The sequence below is a fragment of the Dipodomys ordii genome, unplaced genomic scaffold (assembly GCF_000151885.1).
Source record: "Dipodomys ordii isolate 6190 unplaced genomic scaffold, Dord_2.0 Scaffold23, whole genome shotgun sequence".
Classification (NCBI taxonomy): domain Eukaryota; kingdom Metazoa; phylum Chordata; class Mammalia; order Rodentia; family Heteromyidae; genus Dipodomys; species Dipodomys ordii.
The window spans coordinates 7,054,250-7,080,485 of NW_012267239.1; the positions used below are offsets into that span (position 1 = coordinate 7,054,250).

Here is a 26,236-nt window from a genome sequence, read left to right on the forward strand (position 1 = left end):
CAGCGCCCAGGGCCAGAATTCAGGCTCCACAACTGGACCTCCCTCCCCCCTGCCCCTCCCCCCAAAAAAAGAGTCTCACAGACTTTCCTGCTCAGGCTAGCTTTGAACCGTGATCCTCAGATCTCAGCCTCCTGAGTAGCTAGGATGACAGGCATGAGCCACCGGTGCCTGGCAACAGTAACATTTTTTATCTATCTTTTTAGCCTTTTTTGTATTTGTATATATTTATGTGTTTGTGTGTATATTTTAAATGTTAATATGAGGCTAATTCAATTTTTAATAAACTGTATAAGGCATTAGTGAGTTACTACCAAGTGAATACACTTGAGTAAGAACTACTTACTTGATTGAGACCTTGCCTGTACTAGAAGCGTTGTTTCCCCATTCTCAACACAATCCCTTCTTCTCCCATCTATGTAGATTTGGAGCTTCCTTTTTCCATTTTACAGTTTATTATAGAATTAGCATTTTCCTTATTGTGGAATGGTTTTTTCACAGCTGTGTAGCTCCATAACAAAGTGGGCGTAACCCACTTCTCAGGCAGTATTTTGGGGAAGTCCTGGGAACTGGAAATTTTGGGCATGAGGGCCTTGACAGGCTGCTGTTTAGTCTTTAGTTCTGAGTGCACCCGGGTTCCTGTCTCAACGAGTTCATCTATCTGTGTCCAGCCCTGTGACTGCTGCACAATTTTCAGACAATCTGCTCCGGCCCTTTCTCATTCATATCATGTCGGTGCCTGCCCTCGTGACTCATCTTGGCACAGTGACCCCAGAGGTAAGTGGGCTCCATGAGCATTCCCCCCAAAACCGACACTGTTTTGCTTTTGTTCTTAGAATTTGGAAAGTAAAAGGATTTCCCTGCCAGTTCTCACTCCTTCCCCTTTTCTCTACATCAGTAACCAGTGTAGATAGATTCGTGTTAGGAGCCCGGTGCAATGTTGGGTCTTGTCCTGATCCTTTCTCTTCTTGGTGCTGGAGATCATGCTCTGCATCACCATGGCGACCAGCAGTCTGTCAAGTTTTGTGTCTTCAGGGAAACTTGGTCAGTTTCCACTTTTAACTGTCTGCTGTCATTTGCCATTTGTAGCGCCTCACTGTCTTAGAATCTCATGACATGCTACGGAAATTCATCGTGTTCTTAAGAGATGAAGAGCGATGCCGGGACGTGTGTGAGACGTTGGAAGGCTGCCACACGCTCTGTCTGACTGGTGAGTATTGGAAGATTCTGGCCATTGAGGGAAGCCCCAGTATTTTGCTGCAATCATCAGTTTTTAGTAACAACACGAAGTACTTATTATAAGTACCTGTATTCAGAGAGGTAGTTAAGGTAGATGCAAAGTTAAAAATGATCTGGAAAACTGGCCTGACATGCTAGATGTCTTGACTATAAGGGAACACTGGATTTCAGCTCTTGGCTTTTTAGGGACCAAGGGAAAATTGAAAGTTGATGAGTAGCCTAGGTGATTCAGAAGGAAAGAGGAGGGAGCCTTGAAGTGAGCCTTAAATTGAAGGAGCCCCCAAAGTGCCTCACCTCTTCTGCAGTGCTTTCACTTAGACGAAGGAAGGGCTTGCGAAAGTGTTGGGAAATGGTGGAGGCAGAATCCTCCCTGCCTGTGAGGAGAAGTTTAGATAGAGAAGGGATCTTGGGGCTGAATTTTAAGCGACTGTCTGGTAAGTCTACACACAGGGGATATTAAGGGATTGGTAAACACTGGATAGCAAAAAGTTCAGTCACTCATTTCCTGCCCATTCATTTTAATGTTGGTGTCATAAGTGTGATAGTAAATGTCACATTCGTCTGTGCACCTGACACTGCACACTCTTCATACCATACTCCCATGAGGAAGAGGGGGTCATTATTCAACCTAGGAGATAAGGAAACACAGTCAACAGACACATCTTTGTCTGGTCAAGCCACAGTTTGCAGTCGTACTGACAAATGCCTCTCACATGAAATCTCTTCCTGCACATACCCTGTGGCTGCCTGAGTCACAGGCAGAAAACACGGCTGGGAGACCCCTGAGCATGTCTGTCTAGCCCATCACTCGGCCTTCTCTCTGTATAGGCAACCTCCTACAGCTGGGCTCCCTCAACCCCAGAGTGTTAGAAGAGGAAACAGACGGGTTTGTGAGCCTGCTCACCCAGATGCTGTGCTACTGTCAGAAGTATGTGTCCCAGAAGAAGTCCAACCTGACCCACTGGCATCCAGTCCTCGGCTGGTTCTCCCAGTCTGTGGACTATGGGTAAGTAAGTCCTGGAGATGCATGGCTGCCTTTCCTGCCCTTCTTCTTGCTACCCCTCTCTTGTTTATTTCTTCCAGCTGCTGTTGTTTGTTTCTTGTTACAAAAATAGTGTGCATTCTTTGTATAAAATAGAGGTAAGGACTGAGGTTGTATCCATAGGAACACAGTTGAATAGCATGGCTGAGGTGTCCAGGGTTCTATCCCTAGTACCACAAAAAAATAAAATAGTAAAAGAAAGAAAAAAAAAATAGAAGCCTGGCGTCAGTGGCTCACGCCTGTAATCCTAGCTACTCAGGAGGCTGAGATCTGAGGATCGTGGTTCAAAGCCAGCCTGGGCGGGAAAGTCTGTGAGACTCTTATCTCCAATAAACCACTAGAAAACCGGAGGTGGCACTGTGGCTCAAGCCGTAGAGTGCTTGCCTTGAGCTGAAGAGCACAGGGACAATGCCCAAGCCTAGAGTTCAAATCCCATGACCAACAACAAAAAAGAAAAAATAGAGATAGGACCCAGACAATAGTTAATAACTCATAATGCTAATGCCCAAAGGTGACCTTTCAGCATTTTTCTTTTTCTTTTATTTTCCTATCCTGGGGCTTAAACTCAGAGCCTGGCTGCTATCCCTGAGCTTTTTGTGTTCAAGGCTAGCCCTCTACCACTTGAGCCACAGCTTCACTTCCAGCTTTTTTGGTGCTTAATTGGAGATAAGAATCTCATAGACTTGCCTGCCTAGGCTGGCTTTGAAGCTTAATCCTCAGATATCAACCTCCTGAGTAGCTGGAATTACAGGCAATCCTCAGATATCAACTTCCTGAGTAGCTGGAATTACAGGTATGAGCCACCAGCACCTGGCTTCTTTCAGCCTTTTTCAGTGATGATAGTTTTTCTTATAAAAATAAGATCATTAGGCTGGGAATGTGGCTCAGTAGTAGAGTGCTTTCTTTGCATGCATGAAGCCCTGGGTTTGATTCCTCAGCACCACATAAACAGAAAAAGCCAAAAGTAGCACTGTGGCTCAAGTGATAGAGCGCTAGCCTTTAGCAAAAAGAAGCTCAGGGACAGCGTCCAGGCCCTGAGTTCAAGCCCCAGGATCAGGGGAAAAAAAAGAGAGAGAAAGAGAGAGAGAGATCATATGATTTTGTATTTTATTCTTCTCATTAATCAATTGTGAACCTAATGTGTGGATGCTTTTTCTTCTTCAACATCATTTTTATTGATTGCCTGGGCTGCTATATTTTGGAGCTGCTAGAACGAGACAGATGATTGAAAGGGACAACAGTTACCCTTGTCCTTTACAGGAGGTAGAAATCAACTTTGCCCTTCCTCATTCAGAACAGAAGCAATGGAAACATTAGGGAAGAGCCAGAGCACCAGGGTGGATGAGCTGAGCAGAGGCTGGGGCTGAGGCAGGGCTAAGCCAGTGGTGCCACCTTTTCCCTTCAGCCTAAGTGACAGCCTGGAGAGAATGGGGCTTGTGTGCTTGGAGTCAGGAGAGATTTCCTAGGGACCAAGTGTTCTGGGCTCCACTACCTCTTCCCAAGGGCCTTTAGCTCAGGTTCCTCATCTGGAGTATGAGATGATCGTTCTAGCCCCTCTGGCAGGATAATCTTGAAGGATGGAATGAGACAGACACTACACATGAAATATATTGCACACATTGCATGGAGAGGGTTACCAACTGGTTTGTGCTCAGTAGGTGGCGGCTGTCCCCACTGGGGAGGGGGAGGGAGCCAGCTGGGGCCTTGAGCCAGACAAGTAATGCAGAAGATTCCACGAATGGGCACACACTTGGGGCATTGTCTGGAATGGAGAGGAGCCCTAGAGGCATGGATGCTCTGAGCCGTCTAGCTGGAGACTAGGGAGAGGCAGGCAGCCGGCACAAGGCAGTGGTAAGGGGTCTGCAAGATGACACTGACCTGGGGAAATCAATTGTGCTAGAAGCAGCACAGGAAGTCTGGGTGGAACAGTACACAAGATTCCTTATCCTGCTGGTCAGCAGTGACTCACGCCTATAATCCTAGCTACTCAGGAGGCTGAGACCTGAGGGTCATGCTTTGAAGCCAGCCCAGGTAGAAAAAGTCTGTGAGACTCATATCTTCCATTTAACTATTAAAAAGCCAAAAGTGGAGCTGTTGCTCAGGTGGTAGAGTGCTAGTCTTCAGCAAAATCTCAGGGACAGTACGCAGGCCCTGAGTTCAAGCCCCAGGACCTGCACACACACAAAATTCCATGTCTTCACATATTTGGCCCTTGGTGGTTGGGCTGGTCCATTTCATATTTTTTGTTTTTGTTTGTTTGTTTTGAGACAGGGTCTTACTTTATAGCCCAGTCTGGTCTTGCTTCATCTGTCTCTGCCTCCTGAGCACTGGGATTACAGGTGTGGATCACCACATCTGGCTCAATTCTTATCTTTTTATTAACTTCCCTGCCCTGGGAATGCTGGCTGCATTTGCATGATGAAGGCTCACAGGGGAATGGAGTGGGCCAGACAGCTGGCCAGGCAGAGGTGGGGCTGACATGCTTGTCTCCTGCTCCTCTCTCCCAGCCTCAATGAGTCCATGTACTTGATCACCAAACAGCTGCAGTTCCTGTGGGGGGTGCCTCTCATCCGCATCTTCTTCAATGACATCCTCAGCAGGAAGCTACTGGAACACCCAGAGCCAGCCCCCGCTCAGCCGGCGTCCCCCCAGAACGTGCTCCCCATGAAGAGTGAGTGACAAATGAGCCCTAGTACTCTTAGTAGCTGGAGGGCACTTCCTGTTTCTTCCCCTGGGGAGGCCTCATCTCTGTGAGTTGCTCTGACTTCTCCTATGGACATTCCAGGGTGACTTAAATCAAGGCCATAGTTAGCAAGACAATGACAAGAAACCATAGGAATAGAAAGCAGCCAGTTGTCTGTAAGGAACAGCCACAAATACATATTCTACAAGGGCTGTTGCTGCCTTTTTCTGAACCTTAGTTTGGCTGTTAACTTTCTAGTGTCCAAAAGAAGGGGGGGGGGAACATTCCTTAGGGAACTCAAAGCTTTTCTGGTTCTTAATCATAGAAGAGCCACTGAGTCAGGTGCTGGCGCTCACACCTAACTACTCAGAAGGCTGAGATCTGGGGATCATACGCTAAAGCCAGCCTGGGCAGAAAAGTCTGTTTGCAATAAACCAGCAAAAAGTCAGAAGTGGAAGTGTGGCTCAAATGATAAAGCTAAAGCCAAGTGAGTGTACAAGGCCCTGAGTTCAAACTCCAGAACTAGTGCAAAAAAAAAAAAAAAAAAGCTGAGTCCCAACTCCTCAGCACTTATTCTGCAGGGCAGAAGTGGGTACTGTGGAAAGATTCCTTGCTCACACTCTGATAAAAGTTAAGGAAATGCCAGCCGGATGTGGTGGCACACATCTGTAATCCTAGCAGCTAGGAAGATTACCAATTCTAGGCCAGCCTACACTACAGAGGAGACCCTGTCTCAAACAAATCAGACCAACCATAATCCAAAGTTAAGGAAATGTGACTAGCATATGCTGTATAGAGCTACCTCCCATAGCACATTCTGTTTGGCATGGCTTTGCTACCACTATGTATTGTGTGGCTGTTTCTTCTAACTGGTGATGGACATGACCTGAGCATCTGTACTGCAGGATACAGGTAGGAGGCTTAAGACAAAAGTAGAAAACCACTCCAGACCATGAGTCAGTTTCCTGGCCACCAATACCCCTAAACCCCTCCCTGCCAAAGCCTAGAGAACTGAGATTCAGATGGGCTCCCACCTTTACCTCCTCCCCTAGTATGCTCCTTTTGAGTTTTTACCTTTGGGATAATAAAAGAATCCTATATCAGACTCAAACATGCCTGACGTGTTCTAAAAAGAGTGTTGATATTTTGAAGAGGTCTTGGGTTACACCTCAAATCCATTCACTAAACATTCTTCCAGTTTATCCTGCAGGACTGTGCTGAGCCCAAGCAGCAGCCCTGCTGTGTGGCCTGGCTGTAGGGTTGGTGTTGGGGAGTTTTTATCAACACTCCTTTGCCCAGACCAGATAGGATACAGCAGATGGCTCAACTTCTGTTGATGTCTTCTCTCTTCTATGTCAGGTCTCCTCAAGCGTGCATTCCAGAAGTCTGCGTCGGTTCGGAATATTCTAAGGCCAGTAGGGGGCAGACGTGTAGACTCTGCGGAGGTGCAGAAAGTGTGCAACATCTGTGTCCTCTACCAGACCTCCCTGACCACGCTCACCCAGATCCGCCTGCAGATCCTCACAGGTGGGAGGCCCGGGGTGCTGCCCCCTCTCGCAAACGTCACACCGGTTTTTCTCAGAGAAAGTTCTTTTTTTCTTGACTCAAAAGATTAAATTTTGAGCTGGAGGCATGACTCAAGTTATCCAGTGCCTGTCAGCAAGCACAAAGCCCTGAGTTCAAATCCTGCCACCCAGTGAAAGACAAAAATGTAATTTTTGAAGGGAGGTGTTTTTAAGCTGTTTTTTGTTTGTTTGTTTCTTTTTGGAGATAGGTATGCCTCCGATAACTTATACCAGCCCTGCTTTGGTTGCTCTCACCTGGCTCTTAATTTTAGTTATGAAGTACAATTTTAACAAGTTATTTTTTTTCTGACTAGAACCTTAGGAAAGACTAACAGGCAGAAAGAAGTAATAATTTCACAACCCAAAGACAAACAGTATACCTGAGTATGCTACACCTACAATAGAAATATTTAAACTAACATGTCATCCCCCTTCCTTCACTAGCCATTTTATAAACATTTTCTCATGTCGGTAATTCTCTTCAGAAACCTCATTTCATTGGCCATATGGTATCTCATCTCATGGGTAGGCCCAACAGTTTTGTTTTTTTTTTTTGTTTTTTTCCTTTTAGCTGAGCAAGCAAAGTCTCTTCTATAAGCACAGAATTGGGTGTCAGGACTTTGTAGGGTACAGCTCAGCAGTTCTGGAGAGGAGTTGGTATTCTGAGCACAAAAGGTCTTTGTGAGCTGTGAAAGCTTTTGAAGGATTAAAAGTTTCTCTGCTGTGTTGCCTAGTTTTGAAATCCTGTGCCAGGCGCTGTGGATGTAGAGGTGGACACTAGCCAAGGGCTGTCCCTGAGGGGAGTATCTTGTAGAATGGTGAGAATGGCTGTATGGAGGGGAAGGTGTAAAGAGGGCACCATGAAAAGGAAAGGTAACCTTGGCCTGGAGTGGGCTTTGTGAGCTGAGTAGTACAGTTGCCTCAGGCCAGCTTCTCTTTATTGTAAGGCTGTCCTGTGTTAGAAGAAGTCTGCCAGCGAGGCACCCGGTGGCTCATGCCAATCATCCTGCCTACTCAGGAGGCAGAGATCTGAGCATCACCGTTTAAAGCCAGCCCAGGCAGAAAAGTCCCTGTGAGATTCTTAGCTCCAATTAATCACTCAAAAACTACAAGTGGACCTGTGGATCAAAATGGTAGAGCGATAGCCTTGAGTAAAAAGAGCTCAGGGACAGCACCGAGGCCCTGAATTCATGCCTCACAGCCAGGGAGAAAAAAGAAGGCAGCCAGCCCTGTGCAGTAGCACCTCCTCACAGTTGCATCGGCCTCGGAGGTGGCTGAATGGTCCCAGGCTGAACGCCTTGGTCTGGTGGAGGCATTAGAGCTGGAAGCACAGACTGCATTTCAGAGATGCTGTCTGTAGACTTCCTGGGAAAATGGATTGCGGGTGTGAGGAGTAAAGGTAGAAAAGTGGTCCTAGGTTTGGGGTCTGAGTATAGATGGTGGAGAAGGGGCATGGCCTGTGGGGAACTGAGAGTTGTGTTGGACCGGGATAGAGTAGGTGCTAGCCTGCACATTGGGGTAACCAAGGCCTCTGTGCACACTGCCTTGAGCAAGGTCCTGGGAGAGACCAGAGGAGGAGAAGAAAGCAGAGACCATACACGGCTGGGGCTCCAAAGCACTTGAGGGCCTGGGAGCATCTTGGAGCGAGAACTTTGAGGTTACTGCCTGGGTCCAGCTCTCTAAAATGAGCTCATAGCTCAGTTCATTTTCCCAAAAGAGAGAGTCACAAAATAAGTGTTTTGGCCAATATGAAAATCCATATTTAAGTCAGATTATAGAAAATAGTATCTTCCCAGGTACCAGTGGTTCATGCTATCATCCTAACCACTTATGAGGCTGAGATCTGAGGATCACAGTTCAAAGCCAACCTGAACAGGAAAAGTTCATGAGACTTACCTTCAAGGAACCACCCAAAAAGCCAGAAGTGGAGGTGTGGCTCAAGTGGTAGAGTACTAACCTTGAGCAAAAATGCTCAGGGACAGTGCCCAGACCCTGTGTTCAAGGCCCTAGGACCAGCACAAAAGAAAGGAAAGGAAGAGGGAGGCAGGCAAGCAAGCAGCTTCTAAAATACTGCTTTTGTAATCTCACAGCTAAGGATAGGTCTCTGATCTGGCTCCTCGAATGCCCCCAAGGCACCAGAGCTGTGCTGGTCCTCCTCCTCGCTCCAGGGCACAGCATCCCTGCTGTGGCTAAAGCGCAGGGCAGTGGAAGTCCACGAGGAGCCTGGCTTAATGTATACTTTGATCCCATTCCTGAGGTTACGTTTCTAAGTCCAATTTGCAATTCTTTCTATTCACCTCTAAGCAGCCTTCAGTAGCATTCAGTGGCCCACAGCCTCACCCCACACTACTGTGTCTACCCCCACAGAACCAAAGAACTCACGGAAGACTTTATAACATGAGAAGAGTAAGGGCTCAAATATAAGTTACTGCTTTGCTGATGCATGCAACCTTACTATCCAGACTTCCTAAGTCACCAGCTGCACTGTAACTTCAAACACACCAGCCATGAGTCAGTCTGAAGCCTCAGAGCCTCAGGAAGCAGACTTGAAATGGCTTCTGCTCCCCAAGGTTAAATCTATATAGCCCAGTGTCTCTATTACAGTCCTTCATCACTTTTCCATGTGGAATTCAGAGTAATCATAGATGAGAGGAACATATTACTAAATGTGGGTGGATCTGACGGTGAGAGACAGGTGTCTGCCTGTGGCCCCAAGCCAGCACACCACTGATTTTTGTAAATTAACTTGTATTAGACCACAACCAAATCCGTACATTTACAGAATGTCTGCGTCTGCTTTGGGCTAGCCTTGAGCAGTATGCAGATGCCCACATCCTGTGCCCTCACCTGATGACCACACCCTACCTTAGCCTGCAAAGTCACTGGAAGCCTGACTTAGGAGAAGATAATTGGAACATACTGCTAAGCCAAACAGAGCAGCAATCTACAGTCAGCCCCTGGCAGCCCACTGAGCCCATGTTCAACATAAAGAAAGCACTGAGCTAGAATAAAGGCTGCCCGCCCACCTTCAGAGACTCTGAAAACCTCTGCTGGTCCAGCACGGCCCAGGATGCCAGTCATTCTTTGCTCAATTAAACTCTGCTAGATTTAATTTGTTTCAAGGTTTTTTTTAATTATGATTATAGCAAGAGACCATCTGGCCCACAAAGTCTAAAAACATTGACTCTCTGAACCTCTCCAGAAGAAACTTGCTGATCCAAAATATAATTGCTAAGACAGATAGATCTGGGTTCTCCTCCTGGCTCTGCTGCTTACTGGCTCACACCCATTCAACATTAGGATCATTGTGATACTCTCAGTGGTGGTTTTCTGATTTGCACACGTTGACTGTTCACTAAGAGGTTTCAGTGCTTGTTTTTCCAAGGGAAAAAAGACACAGCGGGTCAGCTGGAGCCCCCACCTGAAGCTTGGGTTTCTCTGTCCTTTTCCAGGTCTCACTTACCTTGATGACCTGCTGCCCAAACTGTGGGCATTTATCTGTGAGCTGGGGCCCCATGGAGGGTTAAAGCTCTTCTTGGAATGCCTGAACAACGACACCGGAGAGTCCAAGCAGCTCTTGTCCATGCTGATGCTGTTCTGTGATTGTTCCCGACACCTCATCACGTAGGTTGCTGTGTGGGGCCAAGGACCTACCCCTAGTTGACATGGTGGGAAGCAGGCGGCCGATGGGGGGATCACCACAGACATGTGGACCTGTGTGACAGGATCAATGTAGGAATTAGGCAGGAGATGGGTGCAGTGGTACACACCTGTAGTTCCAGCTATTCAGAAGGCTGAGGTGGGAAGATCACTTGAGTTCATGATCACTTGAGACCAGGCTAGAGCAATGTAGCAAGATCCCATCTCAAAAACAAAAAGTGCTGGGAATGTGGCTTAGTGGTAGAGTGCTTGCCTAGCATGCATAAAGCCCTGGGTTCGATTCCTCAGCACCACATAAGGAAAAAGAAAAAAGCCAGAAATGGTGCTGTGGCTCAAGTGGTAGAATGCTAGCCCTTGAGCAAAAGCAGCTCAGGGACAGTGCCGAGGCCCTGTGTTCAAGCCCCAGGACTGGCAAAAAAAAAACATAGGATAGCATATACTGCATGTACATCACTTGTTCCTATCCTATCAGGGAAGTTGAATCAGTACCAATCAACAGATCAAGTGAGCTCTTAGAAATGGGTTCAAAATCACAGCTTAACTGTTTACTTATTAATGTGCTAGGAAGACTACTGGAAAATTCCAGAGCCAGAGAACAAAACCTGAATCAGCCAGTTACTGAGACAATCCTGGGATTCGGCCTTGCTGAGAGTTTCCTCTTCCAGAAATAGGAATAACAACATGACCTTCCTGTTAGGCATGTAGTAAAGATTAAGAGAGAATTAATGCCAAGTTTGGGCAAGTTGCTTAGCTTCTCTGAGCCTCAGTTTTTGATTAGTAGAATAGAGATATCACCAATCTGCTAGAGTCAGTGAGGGAAGGAATGTCAGGTACTTAAAACTGAGTATTTGTCAAAAACTTAGTACTTCATTCCAAGTGGGAAATTGATTGTGTACTCGTCCATGTGTGCATTTGACCCTTTTACTCTGCTTTCTCCTGGAAGGTTGGTAAAGAATTTTAAGATAGAGTAGGTCTCCAGCAGTTACATTCAAGCAAGAGAGGATCAGAGAGCCGGAAGTTACAGGTGGAGTGGGCATCATTGAAGGGCTCAATGAGCAGGCGGAGGCCAGAGCAGGGTCTATAGGCCAGGAAAGGCACCACTTTCAACTGCTAAGGTCCAGGCCATTCCTGGAGTGAGTCGTGTTGGAAAGTCTAGTTTTAGGGAGAGCTGTATCTCACGTGTTCATTCATTTATTCATATATTCTTTCTGACATGTGTTCATTCCCTCACAAATACTTGTCATGTGCTGGAGTCAAGCTCCACAGCCTTCCTCAGTGAACACACTCAGTCACGGTTTCTTCCTCTTCCGGCAGAGGCTTGAAGTAAGAAAGTGTTGGTTTTTTTCTTTTTTCTTTTTTGTTGTTGTTTTTAATTGTCCTAACCAGGACTTGAACTTGATATCTGATGCATACTTTCGCCTGCCAGTAAGAAAAATGTAGGAATAGAGGTTTGGTAGGGTTTCTCTTAGTTGTATTTTTTTAATATAGCTACTGTGGACAGTTTCACATAAAGAGAAAGCAGAAAGACTCAATGAAGCCCATGTACCACCACTAGCTTTGGCAGCTACCAGCTCACAGCCAGTCCAATGCCAACCAAATCACCACGGGCCCCCTCACCCAAATTATTTCCAATCACTTCTTAGGATCGCATTGTTTGATCTGTAACTTGAAGGAAGCAGCTCCATAAAATGGAGCTTATCTATTAACTTTGTTTTGTCTAAAAGTAGTAAGTTTTGTTTTTTTTATTATATCTTCTCGGGAAAATTCTGTCTTTTCTGTCTGATACAGGATCCTTGATGACATTGAAGTTTATGAAGAACAAATTTCCTTCAAACTGGAAGAGCTGGTCACCATCTCCTCTTTTCTGAATTCCTTTGTGTTTAAGATGATCTGGGATGGAATCGTAGGTAAGATATAGGTACCCATCGTAGAGGTCAAAGTCTGTAACTTCAGTTGGCTCTTAGCTTTGTGTTATCTACCCAAATTAATAGAAAATGCACATCCATTCACATAGAGAAGTTTTGTTCTTCCCTTTCTGGCACCTCTTAAGAGAATAACGTGCTCCTAGAAGTCCCACTTAGCCAGGTATCCTTCAGGATTCACATGTGCATGCGAGTGTGCATGCGGGTGTGCATGCATGGGGGTAGGGAGAGAGATTAATGACTTGCCTGCATCGCCTTTCAAGTGTTTTCATGCCGTTTCACACTTCAGATGCAAGCCCACCTCCTGACCCATTTACAGTTGTTCCGTGCCTAACTCACTTAGGGTAAAGAAAGCCTTTGTATAGTACTCCAGTGGGAGGTGATGAGTCTGAGAAACACACGGGCCCTGCGGACACCAGGAACACTCCCTGGGAAAAGAGGTGGGCCTGTTTTTCCACTTCTGTCCTGTACCACCTCACCCTCCCTGGTGCCCTTACAGAGAATGCCAAGGGTGAGACCTTGGAGCTGTTCCAGTCTGTCCACGGGTGGCTGATGGTGCTGTATGAGCGGGACTGCCGGCGGCGCTTCGCCCCCGAAGACCATTGGCTGCGAAAGTAAGCCCTGGGCTGGGCAGAAGTGTCCAGTGTTGAGTATTTGTGTTCTTAGAAGGAAGGCCTTTTCCTTCCTTCATGCTGTCCGTAGCCTGCAGAGAGGACTCCGTTCCCACAGAGCCCCTGGCGGAGTACACCGCCCAGCATCGCTTCTGTTGCACTAGTATCGTTACCAAGTTCATTAGTAGCAGCAAAGCCAGGCCATGTTCAGCTGCTGTTTTTACCTAGACTGGGAAGAAGTGATCTTTCAGCTCATCTGAGCAATGGGGTGGGAGAATCCCATGGGTTTTTGTTTGTTTGTTTGTTTGTTTCTGATTCCAAGAACTTAAACTCGTTATCTGACGCTTACTTTTGCTCATTGGCTGTCATGCTACCTGAACCACCCCTCTAACCCCCCCAGTACTGCCTTAAGCTGGGGGTATGGTTGGTTCAAGTGGTAGAATACTTGCCTAGCAAGCATAAGACTCTGAGTTCAAACCCCAGTACTGCCAATAGGAAGGAAGGTTAGGCTTAAAAGTGGGGGGCCGGGGGAGAGGAGGGCAGGGCAGAATGGGGGAGCAGGGGAATCCTTCCACAGCAGGTACTTTTTTTTTTTTTGGTCAGTCGTGGGGCCTGGGCACTGTTCCTCAGCTCTTCAGCTCAAAACTAGCACTCTACCACTTGAGCCACAGCACCACTTCCGGCCTTTTCTGTTTATGTGGTTCTGAGGAATGGAACCCAGGGGCTCATGCATACGAGGCAAGCACTCTACCACTGAGCCACCTTCCCAGCCCACACAGCATGTCTGTCAGTGACATGTCAGCATTTACGTCACTGCCATAGCTCTGACTCCAAAGCCAAGCTTCATGAAAGTCATGAAGGGCCAGCTGATTTTAGGCTGAGGACCATAGTTTTGTTACAACCACTACCTCCGCTGTCCTGTGCATGCGTGGACAGACATTAACTTTGCAGAGGCAGGCCTGATCAGGCAGAAGTTGGCCCACGTGCTGTAGTTTGTGAGCCCAGCATTAAGAGACCTGTGTTTTGTTGCTCTGCTCACCAAGCCCCGGGTCTTCCTTCCTCAGGGATCTCAAGCCCAGCGTGCTCTTCCAGGAACTCGACAAAGACCGGAAACGGGCACAGCTCATCCTACAGCATATCCCTCATGTCATTCCACATAAAAACGTGAGTTTCAGAGGGGACAAGGCTCCTGGTATGTCTTGTCTCTGCCCCCAGGCCCAACTCTGAGTCTGTTATGGGATTGGGAATGACTAAGTGACATCGCTCATCACACATGCTCACACGCGCACACATAGTGATCTGACTGGGGCACACGATGCTGCAGGCTGGTACAGGTGCAGAGAAGGCAGTGTGGCTGGTAATGTGGGTGTCGAGGGAGGTGAGCTGCTTACAGAAGAGGGGAAACAAGGAGAGTGTGCTATCACCCGGGGGACTTGAGACCTAAGAAGGTCAAGCGCAGGGTCAGGAGCCGCTAGGAACTATGGGAATGCATGGCTACATCCCTGACGAGTAGTGGGCAGTGCTGCTGGGTGCCAGGCCACGCCCAGGCCCAGCCGGAAGAGACCAAGAGGCAAGGAGTGCACCTTTCTCGTCTGTTCTTTCTTTTTTCTCTTTTGATAGGTATTTAACAAAGAGGAGACACGTGATTTTCATAAATTAAATCCTACTTTTTCAGAGGTAGCCCTTCTGCTCTCTGAGACTAGCTGATCTTGGCACTTTTTTTTTTGTCATGGGCTTGAATCAGGGCATGGGCGCTGCCCCTGAGCTCTTTTGCTCAAGACTAGAGCTCTGTCACTTGGAGCCACAATGCTACTTCCAGTGGTTTATTGGAGATAAAACTCTCAGAGTCCTACCCAAGCTGGCTTTGAACTGCCATCCTCAGATCTCAGCCTCTTGAGTAGGTAGAATGGCAGGTGTGCACCCTGCTCGACCTTGGCTTTTATACACACACACACACAATGGCAGGTGTGCACCCTGCTCAACCTTGGCTTTTACACACACACACGCACACACACACACCCATCCCGTCACACACATACACACACAAATACACACCCATCCCCTGTCTCTGAGTGGAGCTGTAAGTGGTAGAGCGCTAGCCTTGAGCTGAAGAGCTAAGGGACAGCACTCAGGCCCAGAGTTCAAGCCCCACGACCGACAAAAAAAAAAAAAGACAAAGCAGGCCTTCTGTCTGTATCTTGTAAATCATGGGCCATTCCTCCTCCTTAACTGGTCCACTGCTCTGTAACTTCTCCTCTTGGTCTTCAAACAATTCCAGAAGGCAGATTGCTAATCTATAAACTAAGAATCCAATGATCTGCAGCCAGCCCCCCCCCATTTTTTTTTTGTTTTTTTGTGTCTTCTGTTGTCCAAGTGTGGTAGCTTCAGCTTCTCCAGTAGTTCTCCCATTTCCAAAGTCATCTCTGGCCCTTCATCACCTGACTGCCTGCAGTTTGGTAATGTCTGATTAAAAACACAGCCCCTTGTCCTGGACCTGTGTGTCTAGGATCTTGTATTTTTGACCTTAGCATCTCAACCCTGGCTCCATGACCTGCAGTGGGTGTGCTGGGGTGCCTAAGGCTGCCAAAGGAGTTTAAGTCTTTGAGGGTTAGTAAGACACACATGATCCTGTAGCCCGAGGGCCACCTTCACCTGCACTGCCTTCTTTTCAGTGGTGAGTGCAAACCTAGGGATTTTGTTTATTTGGGGTTTTTGGTTGTTGTTGTTATTGGTACTGAGGTTTGAACTCAGGGCTTCAGCTTGCTAAGCAGGCTTTGAGCTATACTCCCATACCCTTTTTGCTTTGTTTTTTTGAATACTGTTTTGTACGTCTTGCCCCAGGCCGGTCTCTACCACTTAAGCCAGACCTGCAACTCCCCAGACTACTCTTTTTAGAACATTTCTCCCTTGGTGCAAGTTCAGCTGGATTTTAAATTCCCAAAAGTGCTCTCACAAGACTCCTCCAGCCCAGGACACATACCAAGGCCTCCCATTCCACTTACATCCCAAGGGACTTCAAGTTCACTCATTTTGTGGCCTGATTTTTACAGGAACAGTCACTTGTACACCTTGTTTCTGGTCCTACCCTTGCTTCTTCCAGAGAGTTCTCTTGTTCCGAAACATGGTTACCAAGGAGAAGGAGAAGCTGGGGCTTGTGGAAACGAGCTCTGCCTCCCCTCACGTCACTCATATCACCATCCGAAGGTCCCGGATGTTGGAGGTAAGTGAGAGTTCCACAGAGGCCCTGAGTCAGTAGTGGCTGCTGTGTCTGTAGGATATGACGAGGGCTGTTGGTGGTTGGCATCCTTCTCCAGCACATTCCTCACTCAGCAGACCCTCATACAGTTCCCCCATCCCACCCCACCCCTCCTGGGTGCCACTGCTGATGGAATCCCACTTGGCTCTGCTTTTCAGGGCCATGGAGGAGGAGGGTCCAACTTTCCCTGTAGAAAATGTCCTCCTCTGTTTTGGCAGAAGCCTCCTTTGTCCCAGAACCCCAGAGGTTGTGGTTATTTGGACCTGAGAGCCTATGGCCTTTGCTTGGTATGCCCAGCAGGGGGCGTCAGGAAGCTAACTCCTAACTCATACTGCCTGGATTCTTACTCTGCCTCCAAAGTGGTTTGTATGGGAGGCCACACGTCTGTGGGCCTCCTGGGCTAGCTCCAGTCCTGCAGGCCACCTCCCTCCCCAAGGCTAGACTCAAGCCGCAGCTCCAGTACCTCCAAATTGGAGGAATCTCAGGTGTGATCTAGCCCAATCTTTGCTCTGTCAAAAGCACACCTAAGGCCAGAGAACTTTACAGAGTCTCAAATCAGGTATCGCTGACTCCAAAGCCAGGATTGGGAGCCAGGCCTGCCCTTCCCAGCTCAGCGTTCTCTGTGTCCTCATGGGGAGATGTGGGGAGTGGGCAGGCCGTTGCCTTTCCAAGAGGCCTGTGTGGTGAAATCTGTACCCCACCAGTCCCTGGAGGGCAGGAAGTATGCAGGTGGCTGGGGGCCAAGCCTCTGATGCCTTCTAACGAGGCTCTGGCAAGACAGAGCTGGATCCTGCAGCCATTCCTGAGGACAGCCATGTGCTAAGAGCATCATACACTGTCCTTTTAATCCCCACAACATCTGCTGAGGGGATTAAAGTTGGGAGGTGAGACTTAGAGCAGAAGAAAACCCTGAACTCCGAGGGAGTGCACTGATTCCTCCGTGCATCCTCAGAGGAGTGCCAGGAGAATGAGCCTCAACTTGCTCACTGGGTTTAAATGCTGCTGCAGCTGCGTGCGTCTTCGTGTTCCTCTCAATTTTCCTTCTAACTTTATGTGAACAAGAAATGCTTTGTGGATGTGTGGGCAACACTGTGTTCCTATTCCTTGTTGATCGAAGAATGGCCTTCACAGGTCATTTCTCCCTGGCTTGCTGACCCTGCAGTCTAATCATGTAGGACAGTCCTTTAGATTGCTAAGTGAGTCCAGCAGGGAGGCAGCAAGGGTTCCCCCCCAAACCCATCTTGCTATCCTGGCAGATTGTCTCTTGGCTTTGTGACAAGGTGACCAGACTGAAGGACAGATGGGTAAGTGGATACTGTGGAAATCCATCTAATACCAGCAGAACATGACCAATGCTGCAGTTGTGACAGAGGTGTGAAGGTTGATTCACAACTCGCTGTGTGACCATGTCTGCAAGCATCAGTTTGGCCCTGGTGGTAAGGTAGGGTCTCTGGCGTTGGGCCAGAAGACCCCTCCCTAGGCTGTCCTGTTCACTAGAGTCCAAAATAAGAACCTCAGTGCCCCATCTACCAGGAATGCAGAGAGGGACAGTCAGAAGCCAGGAAGATTCACCATGAAAATGCATTTGCACGCTGAACCGTGAACAGAGTCCAGGAGCTGGGCAGGTTGTGCTCCAGATGGAAGCCATGTGAATGGCTAGATTTTGTTGTTGCTGGTGGCTTGCGGGGGAGGGGTTGTTGTTGTTGTTGTTGTTTTGGTAGTGCTAGGGATGAAACCCAAGGTGTCATGCACACTAAGCACACACTTGACCCCAGTGCTGCACTGAGCAAAAGGAGCTGACCCACAGCCCAAGGTGCTGAGGCTCCCCTTCCCTGCTGCTCCTACCTCATCCAAGCCTGGCATCTTTCTGCACCCTTGTCTGCTTCCCACCTTGTCCCCCGCAGTCTGCACAACCCAAAGCCAGCCAAGTTGCTCCCAACCCCCTGCTCTGCTCCCGTTGCCCTCAGCCTGATTCCTCCCCAGGGTTCCCACAGTCTGAGGAAAGGCTTCAGGAAGAGGGGAGATACTTGCATCTTACGATATTCCAAAAGTGCCTTCTCCCTGTGAGCTTTAAGAGGCACTTGACATTCAAAGAGGAAGAGAGATCAACCTGTCTGGGTTTTCATCATCCTTTGATGGCTGGAGCTTGTCTTGACGCATTCTGTCTGAGGACAGTCTGGTTTCTCGGTGTCCTTCCGAGCACAGTGTCCCCTTGCCAAAAGAACAAGCACATTCCATCCCCAGAACGAACCTTTCCGTTTCACAGGCCCGTTTCACAGAGCTCCTGTCCTTGCAGGCCTGCTGGTCCTGATTTGCACATTGAGTAATTACACCAAGCAAGCGCAGGGTTGCCCTGGGCTAGGCGGCTGCTCCTGGCTTCCTACTGGTCTGTGCTTGTCCCGCAGGACGGCTATGAACAGCTTCGGCAGCTTTCCCAGCACGCCATGAAGGGCGTGATCCGTGTGAAGTTTGTCAATGACCTTGGTGTAGACGAGGCTGGAATCGACCAGGATGGCGTGTTCAAGGAGTTCTTGGAGGAAATTATCAAGAGGGTGTTCGACCCAGCACTCAACCTGTTCAAGGTGCCGGAGGGGGTGTGAGTGGGGCTGGCAGGGGCTGACACAGTGGAGAACGAGGCGGGTAACCTCTCTGCCCTCTCTGCCCTTTCTCCTGGCAGACAACCAGTGGGGATGAGCGGCTGTACCCCTCCCCCACATCCTACATCCACGAGAATTACCTGCAGCTCTTCGAGTTCGTGGGGAAGATGCTGGGGAAGGCTGTGTATGAGGTAGGCCATGAGCGTGGGACCGAACTTTAAAATGCAACGTGCCGGGCTCCACAGCCTTCATAAACAGCCACGTGTTAAACAGCCCGAGGAAGTAGGACCCAGCAGCATTTGCACGTGCTTTACACGCGTCATCACGCTCGGTCATCTCAGTCCTGTGGCGTGCTGCTGCTCCCCCTCTTCACCAGGGCGAGAGAACCAAGGGTCTGAGCACTTGCTCATCCACTCTCCTCCCTAGCTCTTCAGTAAAAGCAGAACTCAGGCCCAGGCCTGCCTGGGTCCTCCACCAGCCCTCCTCCTCCTGAGGTGTGGTTTTGTTTTTGTTCACTGTGGTGATGGAATGGAATTCAGGGCCCTCCATCCTAAGCGACATCTGCCACAGAGCTTCGCTTGGAGCCCGGCTTTGAGTAAGCACTTCAGAGGGAGCCAGGCTCCTGGGCATTGGCAAGACCACCCAACCAGCACGGCCGGGGATAGAGCAGAGGCAGATTCCATCCTGGCTGGGGACTGAGGCCACAGACAGGCGTCCAAGGGGAGAAGGCATGGACCCCCTTGTCCTGCACTTGCCTGGGAGCTCTGTGCACAGTCTCAACACCCAGCTCCTCACCTGCAAAAAGGAGGGCATCTGGGGCGATTCCCACTTACAGAGTAGGAACAGTTCAGTCCTACCTGGACAGATGCCATGTCCCCTTTAGGTACACAGCATGGCGAGGCTCACAGGAGTCCAGCAGCTGAGACGTAGAGCCTCCTGGTCCTTCTGCATAACCCTCCACTTCCCAGGCCTGTGGCTTGTGCTCCTCTAGGCTGTGTTCAAATGTCACTTCCTCCTAGAAGCTTCCAGCCTGCCCCCAGTGAGAGCCTAGCCATACTCCTCTCCTTGTGTTTGTGGTGTAGAGAGAGTGGCATCGGTCACTGCTCCGGTCCAGCAGCTGAGGCTGGGCTGGCGCATTCACACGGAGAAAGGCCACAGCATTGGCCTGGCAGTGGCCTAGCCTGAATCTCCTCCAAGCTCTGTACCTGTGACCCCTGCACTCTAAGGCCCCCAGGTAGACCGTTGGTTCCTTAAAGGACCATGGAGAGCTCTAGCTGTCTAGACTGGACTCTTAGAAGCCAGTGGCAGCCTCAGGGCGCCCCCTGCAGCCTGAGCCAACCGCTGAGCCCGAATCCTGGTTAGGGAAACCGCAGCTTCGCATCTTCCCCCCCAGGGGATTGTGGTGGACGTGCCCTTCGCTTCCTTCTTCCTGAGCCAGCTGCTCGGGCACCACCACAGCATCTTCTACAGCTCCGTGGATGAACTTCCTTCTCTTGACTCGGAGTTCTATAAAAACCTCACCTCCATTAAGGTCAGTGCCAAGTGACGGGCGACACCGCTGGGCCCTGCGGGGGCCATCCACCCGCGGGGGTGACTGGCAGCCTGCTCTGCTCCACCTTCCAGAAGGTTCTTGTTCTAGTTGTCCTTTGCTCCCCGAGGAAGGGGGTTGAGTAACTTCCAGGGCCTGGTGCTCCTCAGCCCCAGCCAACCTCCCCGCTCTCTTTGTGTCAGCGCTACGATGGGGACGTCGCAGACCTTGGCCTCACGCTGTCGTATGACGAGGATGTCATGGGTCAGGTAGGTGGGCCGTCCTGAGTCCTGCCCTCCTGCTGGTGCTTTCCTTGCAGGGAGCTCCACAAACTTTGCATCTGACAGGGCTGGAATGTGGCTTTGTGGCACAGTGCGTGCCTAGCACGCAGGAAGCCCTGGGTTCGACTCCTCAGTACCACATAAGCAGAAAAAGCTGGAAAGGGTGCTGTAGCTCAAGGGGTGGAGTGCTAGCCTTGGGCCAAAGAAGCTCAGGGACAGCGCCCGGGTCCTGAGTTCAAGCTGCTGGGCTGGCAAAAAAAAAAAAAAAGCAACTTTGCATCTGTCATCCACTCTCACCTCCTTCCATTCCTCCTCTGAACTGCCTCCCCACACACCTGGCCTTGGCACACCTGCTTCTAGGAGAGCGTCCCACAGTGTGCCCATGTTACCATCTAGAGTGTCCTGGTGGGCTTGGTTTGTACTGTTTGCACTGCCCTGGTGATGATCAGCATTACCAATGGAGATGCTGGCTGGGAGAGCCCAGGCCGCCCCAGGGCCTCCGGCAGAGCGTGCCCTTGCTCCCTGCTCAGTAACGGAGCTAGGCCAGGCACAGTGGCTCGCACCTGTAATCCTACCTACGTGGTCCTTAACATCCTCTCAGCACGAGCGTTTCCTGCCACAGGACACACTGCTGTGGCTTCCCTCCCAAGTGTCCTCTGCCCCCCTCCAGCTGTGTCCCGGGGAGGCCCCTGTGCGAGGCTGTCTGTGTGGCTGGCCTGGGCTGCTCTGAGCCTCCGCCCGGAGCCTGTCAGTACAGAGCCGGCTTCCTAGATGCAGCCTGTGACCTCAGAGCCCACCCTGTCCCTCTGAGCCACATTTCCAGATCTCGTAAAAGCAGCAGTTGCCAGATGTGAGTCCTTGGTGGGACCAGTGTCTAAACCCGGGGGAATTTTTGCCAGTCCCACCTGCTTCCTGGAAGTCCACTGAGTACCATGATGTATGACACCCCCCTCCCCAAGACCTGCAGGAAGAAAGCCCAGCGTGGACACCAGGTTGCGCCGGCTCACCTGCCCACAGAGCTCCTCCTTCAGAGAAGGGAAGGGCACTTGCATGGAACAGTTCTCTGTTTTTGTTTTTGTTTTTTTAAGTAATTTCATTGTTATGAAGGTGTTGCAGAGGGGTTACCATTTCATAAGTTAGGTAGCAAGTGCATTTCTTTTTTGAAAATGTCGCCCCTTCCCTTCCTTTCCCTCAGTTTCCCCTTCCTTTCCTTGCCTACAAGTTCCTTAGATCATTTCAGAGCGGTTCTGTAGAGAGTACTGGCAGTCAGCGTGTTCCCTGCCACCAAGAGAAGCATCTCAAAACACTGAGTTATGCTGTGTACATAAAGGTGAAAACAAACCACCTGTGATGCCATACCTAGGGGTAATTTGTAGTATGCTGCCCATGTACTTCTAGACTTTTCCTCAAGGTGTGTGTGTGTCTGTGTGTGGGTGTGTGAGTGTGCATGCGCATGTACACGCATGCGTGCATGTGAAGGATGAGGTGTAGAAATGATACCACACCATCTACCCTTTTATCTAATCTCTTTTTTCATCCTTTAAATAACTACACACTTAGACCCGCAATCCTAGCTTCTCAGGAGGCTGAGATCTGAGGGTCTCAGTTCAACGCCAGCCCGGGCAGGAAAACCATGACATTTTATTTCCAATTAACCACCAAAAGGCTGAAAGTGGAGCTATTGCTCAAGTAGTAGAATACCAACCTTAAGCAAAAAACAACAACAACCACCAAACTGAGGCTGGGCACTGGTGGCTCACACCTGTAATCCTATCTACTCAGGAGGCTGAGATCTGAGAATCACAGTGCAAAGCCAGCCTGGGCAGAAAAGTCCTTGTGAGACTCTTATCTCCAGTTAACCACTCAAAAACTGGAAGTGGAGCTGTGGCTCAAAGTAGTAGAGTGCTAGACTTGAGCAGAAGAACACCCAGGCCTTAAGTTCAAGCCTCACAACTAAAAAGCAAAAAACTCAGGGACAGTGCATCCCATACCCTAAGTTCGAGCCCCAGGATGGGCAAAAAACAAAACAAGTATACTTACTATATTTTCTACTAGCTGCACAGTACCATCATTTATTCCATGCCCTGCTTGGTCCTAAATACCAACACATTTCCCTCCGTGACATCCTGGAGCCTGATGTGTTTGAACCAGGATCCTCCGAGCAGAAACTTTTCATAGTGCTCATCTGAGGTCTGCTTATTGTTGCTTTGACCCTGGGGATTTGTGGGGGGGCTGGGGGGAATCACTCCCAAACACAGCGTCTTAACTCCATCATTCTCATGGATGTCAGCACTAGGCCCTTTCAGGAGGCTTTGTTTCCAAGTTAGAATTCTGTATTAATGACTCCCCTTTTCCTCTCCCCCGCCCCCTCCCCAGCTTGTCTGCCACGAACTGATTCCTGGAGGGAAGACCATTCCTGTTACAAATGAAAACAAGTGAGTACAGCAATTGGATTTTTAAGGTCACCACTTGAAAAGACTTCATTCTGGCTCTCTGGGCTTAGGTAGAGAATTTATTAAGATAGATGGAAGGCGGAAGAAGCCATCAATGTCGTAATGGAATTTGATGATTACAGCTCATAGTTGGAATTGTATTAAATTCAATTTGCAAGCTAAGAACAGACTTTATTTATTTATTTATTTATTTTGCAGTCGCTTTTTTAAGGTCAGGGGCCCTGGGGCTACAGTGTTAGGGAAGTAATGGTGGCTCTTGATGAGACAGGTGAATCCTGAGCCTGCAGACACAGGGAGGGCAGTGGGACAGGGACATCTTGGTGGGACAGCTCGCTTGGATGATCAGTGGAGAAGTCAGACCCAGCAATGTGTGTGTGGGGGGGGGTTATAAATGACAACAGGTGTGGGACATAGAGCCCCCCCCCACCCCCCAGGGCAGTCACCTCTGCCAGGTAACCTAGCAGAGGGAGGTGGTGAGAGCTGCGTGCATGTGTGTGCGTGTGCGTGTGTGTGTGCGTGCGTGTGTGTGCTGTGTGTGTGTGTGCTGTGTATGTAGCACGTAGAAACAATGGCCAGAGGACGGGAGATAGACGGCTTGTGTTGGAGTGGGATTCCTATCCTGCCTTGGAGCTGACATAGAAACTAACTTCAGAGTGTCTGGTGTTCTGAGCCAAGATATCCAGGCCTGCACAAAATCTCCCCTCCTTGATCCCATGATTCTAGCTTCCTCTCTTTTTCTCTTGGTTAAAACAACATGAGAAACCTCCTTGCAGGATTATTTGAGAGTAGGGATGGTAATAGAAAATTCCTATTTGAATGTGTTACTATACTGGATTTTTTTTTTGGGGGGTGCCGGTTGTGGGGCTTGAACTCTGGGCTTGGGCGCTGTCCCTCAGCTCTTCAGCTCAAGGTGAATGCTCTACCACTTGAGCCACAGCACCACTTCCAGTTTTCTGGTGGTTTATTAGAGATAAGAGTCTCGTAGACATTTCCTGCCCAGGCTGACTTTGAACTGTGATCCTCAGATTTCAGCCTCCTGAGTATCAGCTAGGATTACAGGCATGAGCCCCAGCACCTGGCTTCACTGGGTATTTTTTAAACTCAGATTATCAAGGTTAGAACTGGGCATGATGTCTCAAACCTGTAATCCTAACTACTCAGGAGGCTGATAGTCTGAGGATTGCGGTTCAAAGCCAGCCAGAGCAGGAAAGGCTGTGAGACTCTTATCTCCCATTAACCACCAAAAAGTTGGAAGTGATAGCATGCTAGCCTTAAGCAAAAAAGCCCAGGGACAGCACCCAGGCCCTGAGTTCAAGCCCCAGGACCAGCATCAAAGCAAAAGAGACCTGAGCATTGTAGAGCAAAACAGATTTAGTTGGAACTTGTGAGTTGTCCTTGGGCTGAGCTCAGGTTCTTTCGTCCCTGAGTCAGTGGTTTGCTAAGAAATCAGCTGTGCTTCCAAGTGTGTGAACATGTTTAACCTGGCTAAGGGGCTTGCATCATCGAGAAGATCCCAGAGGACTGAGCCACCAGCTCTCTGCTCTGATGCACTGTTGGTTGCCTAACCCAACCGTGTCTGTGCCACACAACCTTCAGCACTAATCTCTTTCTTCATGCCTTTAGCCTCTCGGTCCAGCAACACTTGTGCTGACATGTCAAAAGGAAACCGTTTCTCAACTTTTAACGTTATTGTAGGACTGAATCTTACCTTAATTGATGGTGTCCAGAAGAATGAGAATTAATGAGAACTTTAGGAGCTGTGGGCAGTGTCTCACTGTAACTCCTGACGTCATGAGAGGGAGGTGGTCCTGCACTAGAGCCGGGCGGGGGTAAACACACGATGACAAGGAAGGACACTTCATCATGGGTGCCCTGGTCATTGTTGTGGGACCATTTGTGTTTCACAAAGTGGTATAGAAATGCAGCCATTGGGCAGCTGCCTGCCCCATCATCATGTGCGGCGTCTCCTCTCCCTTGTTCACAGAATTAGCTACATCCACCTGATGGCACACTTTCGAATGCACACTCAAATCAAAAACCAGACGGCTGCCCTCATCAGCGGGTTCCGTTCCATCATCAAGCCTGAGTGGATCCGGATGTTCTCCACCCCGGAGCTGCAGCGGCTCATCTCTGGAGACAACGCCGAGATCGATCTGGAAGATCTGAAGTAAGATTTCAAGGTTTCTCTGCGGGAGCAGAGAAGGGCAGCATGCTTGGGCCTCACAGAGGGAGAGCGCTCCCTTTGGCAAAGCGGCAGCGGGGCTGGAGGACGGGGGCTCACCAAAAGTCTTAGCTGATGGCATTGTGGGAACTTGAGCTGGCTGCTCAGAAACAGCAGGGCTGGCTGCGGAACTCCGCCTCGGTCACTGCCAGGAAGATGAGGCCATAAAGGAGCCTTAGTGTTCCCCAGCCCCGCAGACTCGCCCATCGGGACGCTGCTGAGCCCCTTGTCTGCATTGTTTTCAGGAAGCACACCGTGTACTATGGCGGCTTTCATGGAAGTCACCGGGTCATCATCTGGCTCTGGGATATTCTGGCCTCCGACTTCACGCCTGATGAGAGAGCCATGTTTCTGAAGGTATCTTATTCTTTATTACCTACACGTATGCACTTGGTGTGTGATTATTCTCATGAATCTAGAAGGCCACACCAGGAACGAGGGAATTTTAAGAAGATCCTAGATCTAGATCCTAGATCAGCCTGGTCCCTGGGCTGGTCTACCCCTTAGGCCAAGCAGAAACCAGAGAGGTTGAGGCCACGCCTGCTGCCTGCCCCTGACGGTGGGGCCGGTCCCTGCATAGCAGACAATCATAATCCACAGCATTGAGTTCTCAGCTATCTATGTGCCTGTCTACCAAGGATCTCTCACACACACATACGCACACCACACACAGTGTCCCAATAAAACATAATGTAGGGCTAGAGGCATGGCTCAAGTCTAACAAGCATGAGGCCCTAAGTTCAAACCCCAAAACAAACAAACAAACAAAAAACAAGGTGGCACTGGCTCAAGTGGTAGAATACTTACCCTTAGCTGAAGAGCTCAGGGACAGCACCGAGGCCCAGAGTTAAAGCCCCACTCCTGGCACAAAAAATTAAAAAAAGAGGGAGAGTTAACAGTTATTTGAGCCAAGCACCAATGGCTCAGGCCTGTAATCCTAGCTACTCAAGAGGCTGAGATCTGAGAATCTCGGTTCAAAGCCAGCCCAAGCAGGAAAGTCTATAAGATTTATCACCTAGCCGGGCGCTGGTGGCTCACGCCTGTAATCCTAGCTACTCAGGAGGCTGAGATCTGAGGATCCCGGTTCAAAGCCAGCCCGGGCAGGAGAGACCGTGAGACTCCTATCTCCAATAAACCACCAGAAAAACTGGAAGTGGCGCTGTAGCTCAAGTGGTAGAGCG

At 49.3% G+C, this 26,236-nt stretch overlaps 1 protein-coding gene across 1 annotated transcript in view; it reads left to right on the top strand.

Moving 5' to 3' along the window:
- The window catches only part of Ube3b (ubiquitin protein ligase E3B), a 41,207-nt gene that overhangs the window by 12,564 nt on the left and 2,407 nt on the right, over positions 1 to 26,236 (top strand). Inside the window, exons 8-24 of the mRNA XM_013014287.1 lie at positions 617 to 774; positions 1,087 to 1,207; positions 2,065 to 2,242; positions 4,786 to 4,949; positions 6,321 to 6,488; positions 9,979 to 10,150; positions 11,975 to 12,093; positions 12,608 to 12,722; positions 13,784 to 13,883; positions 15,820 to 15,939; positions 18,381 to 18,557; positions 18,653 to 18,763; positions 19,966 to 20,103; positions 20,304 to 20,369; positions 22,758 to 22,816; positions 24,819 to 25,001; positions 25,301 to 25,412. Coding sequence (XP_012869741.1) covers positions 617 to 774; positions 1,087 to 1,207; positions 2,065 to 2,242; positions 4,786 to 4,949; positions 6,321 to 6,488; positions 9,979 to 10,150; positions 11,975 to 12,093; positions 12,608 to 12,722; positions 13,784 to 13,883; positions 15,820 to 15,939; positions 18,381 to 18,557; positions 18,653 to 18,763; positions 19,966 to 20,103; positions 20,304 to 20,369; positions 22,758 to 22,816; positions 24,819 to 25,001; positions 25,301 to 25,412 — 2,261 coding nt within the window. The remainder of the gene's footprint in view (positions 1 to 616; positions 775 to 1,086; positions 1,208 to 2,064; positions 2,243 to 4,785; positions 4,950 to 6,320; positions 6,489 to 9,978; positions 10,151 to 11,974; positions 12,094 to 12,607; positions 12,723 to 13,783; positions 13,884 to 15,819; positions 15,940 to 18,380; positions 18,558 to 18,652; positions 18,764 to 19,965; positions 20,104 to 20,303; positions 20,370 to 22,757; positions 22,817 to 24,818; positions 25,002 to 25,300; positions 25,413 to 26,236) is intronic.